The sequence below is a fragment of the Phaethon lepturus genome, unplaced genomic scaffold, assembly GCF_000687285.1.
Source record: "Phaethon lepturus isolate BGI_N335 unplaced genomic scaffold, ASM68728v1 scaffold13438, whole genome shotgun sequence".
NCBI classification, from domain to species: Eukaryota; Metazoa; Chordata; class Aves; order Phaethontiformes; family Phaethontidae; genus Phaethon; species Phaethon lepturus.
Genome location: NW_010559797.1, coordinates 31,662 through 40,811, shown reverse-complemented (window position 1 = coordinate 40,811; position 9,150 = coordinate 31,662). Strand labels below are relative to the sequence as shown.

The window sequence follows — 9,150 nt, the reverse complement described above, 5'->3', positions numbered from 1 at the left end:
AAAAGTCAAACCAAACACACTGAAGATGACATGCAGAATTTGAAACAAAATGAGACACATATGGGGAGGAAATTGCATTATAATCATTTGATTACACATTTCAAACAGATTTCTGGGGCCCATGGCATATCCATAAAGGAGATAAATTTGGTAATGTAACTGTAGTGATATTAGGTAAATCTTGAGTTTTGCACTGACATCATGCTAGCCCTGTTAATTCTGTAAAATCTTGCTGATACTTATTTTCCCCCCCTCAACCTATTTTAAGTGGGTGATTAATAATTTTGTAATCTGAGTTCTTATGTAATAGACCATTTGTAATAGCAATTACTCATCAAGAATATTCTCAGCTGAACAATTCAGTACAACAGGTCAGATTGAGATTTCCCAGTGGTTTGCTCTTCATGTAGTTGCCCTGAATCACATTAGGGTTAAACATAAGCAGAAGGCTTATGTTTTTCAGGCTGTAACCCAGGAAACACAGTTCAGAAGGTAATTGTAACCTCTGCTAAGTCTGCCCAGATTTAGAGCTCTTACAACCATTATGCAGAGGTCAGATATTCAGTTACAGATCTTCCCTACATGAGAGATTTCAGAAGTTTTTTAGACAGCAGAAAGTAAAGAACAAAGCCACCTACCAATGACACAGGTGGGGAAAAAAACACTCTTTACACCCATAGCACTGCTGAGCTACACTGCTGAGCCCAATATCAGGTGAAAATCAAAGCTGCAACCACCTTCCCCACCCGGGAGCAGAAAATTGGGGGTGGGGGGTGGGTGTTGGTGACACCTGAGCAGGAGGGGCAATAAGCATATGGGGAGGTGCTGAGTAGGTAGGCAGCTCCTAATCACAGGGACCTTGTAGAAAGGAGCAGGTGTGGTTGACTTCAGGGAGGGAATGGATGTGGGAGCTCTTCACTGGGGGCTGCTTCCCAGCACTGATTTTCCTTTCATGGCAGGTTTCTGGAGGGCTCAAGCATGTGCAGTTGTTGGGTTGTGTTAGCCTTTTGCTGCTTGGGACAGCTGTGTGCAGGTAAGCGGCATCTATCTGCAGTCTCTTCACCTTTTTTGTTATTCCTCTCTTTGTTTCTGTTCCCCTTCTGTTTCTCTTACATTTTTTTGTTTTGTCTTGCATGTCAACTTTCTGCTCTAGGATTTGTATTGGGAGGGGAGTTTCGGGCTTCAAACATATTCTGCTGGAAGATTGTTAAAGTGTCTCTACTGCAGCTAGGCTGGAAAGGAGGAGCAGCTGCTGAATCTCTCTCTTCATTCTTAGTTAATCTTCCCTAGGAGACTGGAGATGGGATGATCTTGTGTGGGGAGGGGGGAAGTGTTTGATAGAAACTTTAATCTAATACATCTTGCTCTCTCCAGGGCCTCTCCCAGACAGCTTTCCTCTCTGCTAAATCTCTCGCTCTGTATGTTAACAAGCCTGGTCTTGAAAACCTTAAGACTCCTTGTTGCTAAAGGATTTAAGAAGTGACTGTACTGCTTCTGGTGCTGCCATTGGAGGGGGAAGGCTGTATGCAGGACCTTAAAGACAGAGGTTCAAGGCTCTCCTATAATGAGGCTTTGCCTTTGTCCTTCTGAGGTGATGTGACCAGTATGTTTGAGGAGCAACATCTTTTACCTCCATCCCCAAATCCTTGTGTTCCCCATTTTGCATTAAAGTAAACCCCCTAGCTCTCAATCTTTCATGGAGAAGGTAACCTGTTTCCTTCTCAGCTGCAGTGTACATCCCCCTTTTATGTTTTAATGTTGTTTGTTAGAACTGCCAGATCCTCCCTTTTGAGACAGAGCTTGAGGGAGAGGAGAAAGATTTTTCTTCTTTGTGTGTGTGTTTTTTTGGTAACTTTCTCTCCTAGATCAAAGCCTGAAGCCTCAGATTGCAGCCTCTCAGCTTGCTACAAACAATCCCACTCTCACTACAGTTGCTCTAGAAAAACCTTTCTGTATGTTTGACAGTTCTCTGCGTCCAAACAAATCTTATGTCATCTATTTGTACGCAATGAAGGAATCAGGTGAGTATGCAGCATTATGCGTCTCTGGAAGATAACTACCTGATGTGGCTCTTGCATGCAATTATTCACAGTTTTAGGGGTGTGGGTCTGAAAGGGGGAAAAGAGAAAAATCTGTAGCTGTAAGCTATGTACTAGCTGAACCTCTGGTCTCTGTTTTCTCCAGGTTATTATTATAAAATATAAATAACCATTGTGTTTCAATGGGGCTGATTAACGCTAGCATGTGTTAATACTGTGTTAGCTGACTCCTGGTAGGTGTGGAGCAGCACTATCAGCTATGAACCTTTGCCCAAATCTTGCTGATGAAACCAAGTGGCCCACAGTCCGATACTTTGTCTAAACACAAATGCCTTGTATAAAAGCCTGAATTCCCCTAAATAAACCTGCTGAGAGAAAATGGGTAACTGATGCTGTTTGCTTCATAGTTAGGGTAGCCAGCCCTTGCAAGGGCTACTTTTTTTTTTTTTAAGACAAAGGCAAGTCAAGTTAGACTTGTGGTCAAAGATGCCTGGCCCATGGGTTCATTCATAAAATGAATTTCGTAACTGCTTGGCAATGAAACATTGCTGGCAGTGACCAACAGCTGCCTTCTCTGTTCCCTGCTGCTCTGGCAGACTGTTTTGAATGCCAGCTAGAGCTACTCCATAAGCTGACAGAAATAAGTAACTTCCTTATATGATACCTTCTCCCCTAAAGGCTGTGTGCAGCTGCCTTTTCTAAGAGGCACAGAAAAGAGATCTTGAAGGGAGACAGTAGAGAAATTGGCCAACAGACAAATGGTCTAAAACTTCCACTGCTGATTGTTGCCGCTTTGGACAAGGTGGAAGGAGGAGGCCTTGGACAGGTAGAAGCCGTAAACAGAGACACCATCCCATACAGCTAACATAGACAATAGTGAATGTACAGCCTTCTGAGACACAGCCCACGACTGAATTGCACATCTTTATATGTCAAAACAGACTAAGTGTATTATAATTATATGAAAGGCTACTGATACGTAGTTAATACCTGCAAATATGATGTTTTGTGTTAGAAATTACATCAACCACCCCACTTTCTACAGCTTCTGTGGCAAAAGCTTCCTACACAGATGGGTGAATCTCTACAAAAGGGGTTACATACAGAGAAATGTCTTCTGCTGCTTTTTAAGGCCAGCAGATGCAAACTTATTACTTGGCAGACTGGGAGGAATTTTGTTTGGATTTGTCTCTGGTTTGCAGAGCAGCACATTGGCTCACCCTTGCATGGCTCCTAGAGCAGGGAGAAGGGAAATTTAAGAGAACTTTCTTAACACCCTATGTTCAGCTTTGCTGGTAAAGAAATGTGTCAGCATACTACAAAGCTGATGGTCTAGCAAATTTCTGAAGTAGTAATGTAAGTTTTAGCTCTATTCTTATGAATGTCACTATCAGACTTGATCCACCTAGTAAAGTTTAAAAAAACAAAAAAAAAAACAAAAAAAAAACCCCAAAAAATCCCCGCATGAAACAAACTTACTTAGGCATCAGCTTTTACTTGCTCACCAGAGCCAAGCTAAGAGTTACTGAAGTGGAGATCGGGAGAGCAGGGAGACCTAGCTGTAAGAAACATTATAATTTGGGAAGAAAGCCTAACAACAGAGCATGCCTTAGCTAGTATTTGCTTTCATGTTATTGGCTCCCATTGAAGAGAGGGGTGTCAGAGCTTAACTAACTTGAGCACTGACCCTTAAGCTGTATTTCTAACCTGTGCTAGAAACTCTTCCCTTTTAAAACAGGTTTAAGTTTGCACTGGATCATAGCTAAAAACTTCTCATGACCAGGCAGTTGCAAGAACTCTGCTCCAGGAGCACAGCAGAATGCTTCCAAACGGAAGTAGTTCCCAATGTACCGCAGCTTTGGAAAAACTGGCATTCCTTTGCTGCTGACAACACTGAAAAGCTGCAAGGGGCTCCCCCCACAAAAAAAAAATAAAAAAAAATTAACCTGCAGTTGCAGATCTTGGGAGTGTCTTGGGACTTGTGCCTTGGCTTTGCAGCAGGAAAGATTTGAGAGCTGCAACTGAGCTTCCAAACTATGCTGTAGGGATGGGTGCAGATTCACACTTCACTTGAAGCTGGGAGGACTTTCAGAGTTTGAGGCATGCTGTCTGGAAGCAGTGACATGCCTGGTTGGTCAGAAATGTAGAGAGCACATCTGTTCATGCAGCACCTACACACTGGGCTGCATACTGTGTGGCTCTGAGAGGTCCAGCTGCTGTGTGACCAGACGTCTAAGGGTTTCTGCTCCAGGAGACGGAAGAGTTGTGACTCTCTAGGAAGTCTGCCTTGGTGATGGTATAAAATCTGAAATGGCAGGATTTACTGGATGTTTATTGGAGTGATGTGTGGCATGGGGGAAGAGCAGCCTTTGCCACCTTCTTTCCTATTCCACCACAGTCTTCTTGGAAAAGAGGAATTTTGGGAGGGGGCTACTAAAAAGTATTGGTCTGAGATATGCTGTGGATCCTTCACACTTTGAGGGACAAGTGTAAAGAGCTTCATCAACAAAGAAGGGGCAAGGAGTAGGATCACTACACAGCCAGATCGGTAGCAGATTTTTCGGGTTTTTTGAGTGTTTTGGGGTGGAAGACCAAGTTACCAAGTAAATACAGGGTGAATGGAAAGGGTTGAACTAGTTCTAACAGCCTTGTTAAAAAGCATCTCTCCTGCAGCAAGTGCAATAAGCTCCCTGGTGACAGACAACAGCAGCAAACCACTCGACAACACCTTCCAACAAACAAGTGGGGGGCAGCTTGGACCTTACAAAGCTGCCTTGTTCAATGTGCCCAATTGTGCATCACCTCCCAAACTTGCTGATGTAGGAGATGTCAACAAAGCTTCTGATGTCCTGAAACAATACCTCTTCAGAGTCGGGGATGATGGGACTTGTTTGTACGACCCAAACTTCCTAGCTGTCTGTAACCCACCTCTTGCACCAGACACAACATACAGGTATAATTCTGATGCCTTACAAGGTGATTGCTGCTCTTAAAACATGATAAGAAGTAACATTGAGTCTGTAATTACCTTTATAATGGTATGATGTGAATTACCAGTCCCTAACAGAAACGCCCTATTGTAGGGGTGGTTATGAAGATGGCTTGGCTTTGGTGTAGCACCCTGCAGATGGTGCTCTGTGGTGTCCTTGCAGTGGTGTGCTCTAGCAGGTTAAATTCATGGATGCAGGAAAATTCATGTGTGACCTGCTGGATCTATACCTATGTTGGAGTAGGTAATCCAGTGACAACACCTGATTAGAAACTGCCGGTAGAAAAGGATTTTGACTGGAAAAATATGCTGAGATTATTCACCATGTATTTTGTGTTAGATGATTCTGCAGGCATGGATCTGGCTCTGCTTTGTTTTGATGGGATTCTGGGGAGTCAAAGTTCTCCTTGGTCTCTAGCTCCAGGAAGCTCCTAATGTTAACAGAGACTTCACAGTGAGGGCCAGGTGGCTTACAGACTTGTCTGACCCCTGTTGCCTGGGGAAGATGGCCATGTGGGGAATTCGGGCAGCCTGACAGCTGTTACCCGAAACACTTGTTTTGCTATTGCTAGCTATTTAAAAGTTGTAGTTAAAACGGCATATATGCTGTGGAGACCTAATATGTTTCTGAAACAAACTACTATGGGCTCTTAGTTTTGCAAAAACTGTCTTGCCTCTTTTGTCTCTTGAGGACATTTCTGAAAACTCAAACTATTGTAGAATAGAAACTTAATTTCTTTGCCAAATCTGATGTTGGCCCGTCTCTTCAATACTTCCCTCTATCAGGGAAAGTGCCAAAGATCTCTATTGTTGGACAAAATTTTTTACTTCCATATGGAAATCAAAACCACTTGCTGTCCTAAATAATGAGACTTTTCACAACAGGGAATAGCAAGCTGGGAAAAACTGTTGTTGGAAAGCTACCATCTGCCAAGGCTCACAAGAGCAAAGTGCAGACTACGCATGACATAGCACAGAATGCTTTTCCATTATTAAATCTATTTAATTCTTTATAAGGTCTCTGCAAATAGTCAGTTACCTTTATCTCCATCTAATGCTCTAACAAAACCTGAAGTCTGACCACCAGTATCTTAAAAGTGCTAGTAAGGAAGCTCAAATTTGAAATTCCTAATTTAACACTTTTTCCCCACAGGTTTAAATACGTGTTGATAGATAGCACTGAGGGTATCATGAAAGACCAAACTCTCTGGTCTGATCCAATCAAAACCAGAAGAGGTAAGTCTGCAGCTTTGCTCAGGTCTTCTGAGTAGCTGTGCTTGCCTTAGGACACTATTGCTCTATGAACAATACCTAGTCTTTTCCTAAAATTTTATCAATTTTGTCAGCCTTTCAATATTGGAGTAGCAGACTTAAATATGAAATAATTCTCTACTTTTGTGTCCTTCAAAACAATTCTTCTAGTAAAGATCAAGTTTGTACATGCAGTCTCAAATTTGGTGTATGTCACGGCATCTGGTGCTGTTGACATTTCTCAGTAATACAGATACTTGTCATACTGGCTAACCTGCTGAGGAAAGCTTATAAACTCTAAATGCTGACACTGAGTCTTAAACCTCTTCCCCATATATCATCTAAGACTTCAAATACACACATAATCAGTTTGCCTCTCCTAAATCACCAGCTATCTCCTAGTTGGTGGGGGTGTTCATGGTCAAAAATAAATCATAGGAACATTTTTTCCATGCTTTTCTAGTTAAAATCCCCTTGAAAATTGATACCTGGCCTGGTCGAAGAAGTGGAGGCATGATTGTCATTACATCGATTCTGAGTGTTCTTGTGTTCCTTCTGCTTGCTGGCTTTCTTGCTTCTGTGTCGTCTGTTGTCATGTAAGTACTGCTACACCTTACAGCTTCCAGTAAGAGTACCTAAACCCTCAGTCATCAGCCTTCTTCCCTATGGCTCCAGACTAATGTTGCTGGTCTTGTTTGAGATAAAACAGACCAGATGGTATCCTCCAAATTTTGAAGGTGGTAACAGAAAAAGACTACTTTATCATAATCTGCCCAAAGATCAGCAGCTCTTGTAATTATTGCACAGTTTTAAGCTTACTAGCTGCCAGACTTTAGTAAGGACTACTGGAAAAACAACAGTAGAGTTGCACATACTTAAAGTCTGTATATTCTTTGGTACATATTGCAGCTTTCGACCTATTCAGGGGTTTGAAAACTGTCTTAAGGAGCGCAGGCATTTGTAAAGATGACATAATGTCCTAATTAATGCATTGATTTTAATTTACTTCCCTCCTCACCAGGAGAAATAAGTTACCGCTATCAATTAATAAGTGAGCTGTATAACTCCACTAGTCTATGCATGTTCCCTAGTCTTCTATGCCCCCTGCCCTGGGAAAACAATGAGGCCTGATTGAGTCCTAAACTGAACTTTTGGAGGGAATTATCTAAATTTTAGAAATTGTGGGTATCAGTGTTGCTAACACCCACTTCTTTCATTAACCTGAAAATGATGCAAATACCCTCTATTCAGTCACGTCTGCCAGGCTCTCTTGGATTAAAGATGTGGAAAGCAAAAACTGCATAGCAAATTATAATTTTAAAAAAATCTACGGGGTTTTCTTATGCTAAATGATATAAGTAGCAATCAGCCTTTGCAAAATGTTGTGACAGTAGGCTCAACTCAGTCTCTACTGAAACTTAATAAAGCCTTTCACTTGCCCACCAGGAGATCAGAAGATTCTTCTGCAGAGACAAGGCACATGTCTCAGACTATTCAACAAAGTGAACCAAGACCGCAGTTAAGCTCTGAGTGAAAAACCTGATTCAAGTCAAGGGTGGAAATGCAACTGAATCGCTACGTGTGCTAGGCCTAGGGGACTGTCTCTTCTACTCAGTGCTAGTCCAAAACAAGCTACAGAACGCGACCAGGCAACTGAAGGTGAACCGCATAGACGAAATATGGACACCTTTTTTGCAGTCTTGCAGTACATGATATTCTGTCTTGTCCTAATGAGATTTGATTTAGTTAATTGCCTTCTATAGCACAGATCAAATGCCTGGACTGAAGAAAGAATCTTCACGAGATCCTTCAACTTCAGTGATGTGATCAGAGGTTGTCTAGTACATACATCTCATCTGGAGTAAGCATTACTGCAGATTTCTCATCTGCTTCTCATGATCAGATGAACATGATGTAGCCATTTGTCTCAACCTTTCTTTCCAATAACTGGTGAGGAATAAAGAAAACCAAGTTGCTTTAGAAAAAGATGTTCTTAGACAGAACTAGTGATTAAAAAGTAGATAACAGGGAGCTACTGCTGCTTCCTCAGGATTTTAGTGACTATTTGTGTCATAAGACTTCTTTTTCTTCCTTTTAAAAGAAAGCAAGCAAGTTCCAATTATCCTGTATGTAGCAGAGTAATTCTGATCTCAAATACTTAAATGCCCTTAAACAGCTTTGCAGGGATGAAAGCTAACAAAATTGCTTCAAAGAAGGTGTATTCTTTCAGAGCTCCGTATAATTTGTTGGTGGGTTAGTGAAGGGGAGATACTGCTTTAGTGGGACACATGAGTATATTCACTGTTGTCAGGCTTAGTCTTATTTCTGACCTTTACCTTAGGCAGCTGCAAGCCTGCCTCTTCACATCTTAGTATCTAGGCTGGTGGGGTTTTTCGAGCTAATTCTCTTCCTTCATTTGATGATCTCAGTTGGTGACTAGAAATAAATCTTTGCCCCAGGTTTAAGTTACGTACTGCTTTTTTGTCCATTGATGCTAGCTTCCATATACAATTTTGTCTCTACAAAATACTTGAGGAAGATCCAACTTCAAAGCCTAAACTTATACCTCTTGAGTACATATAAGCAACTGTCCTATTGTAGCAAGCACTTACTTGTGATAAGTACAGAGCTGTCGCTTGTTATTATTGATGTCCTCCTAGTTTATCAGTAAGTTTGTTAAACTGTCTCAGATTATAAATAAATAAGGATTCTGTTTTGACGTAAGTAGTTCACTATCACCATCATGACTGGATGACATTGAACTGATACTTATTCTCTTCAGATTATGAAAATTAAAAAGTTTTGTGCAAAGTCAAACATTGTCAGAATGAAGTGTTGAGACTGTAGCTTGATGATGGCAAAATTTACCAT

General features: G+C 41.5%; 1 protein-coding gene across 1 annotated transcript; it reads left to right on the top strand.

Annotated features, from left to right (window-relative positions):
* The first annotated feature begins 978 nt into the window (after positions 1-978).
* UPK3A (uroplakin 3A) lies at positions 979-7,802 on the top strand. The gene is made up of 5 exons (XM_010293489.1): positions 979-1,033; positions 1,866-2,021; positions 4,713-4,992; positions 6,182-6,264; positions 7,726-7,802. The coding sequence occupies exons 1-5, from the start codon at positions 979-981 to the stop codon at positions 7,800-7,802; spliced, it is 651 nt and encodes a 216-aa protein (XP_010291791.1).
* Positions 7,803-9,150: the final 1,348 nt, after the last annotated feature.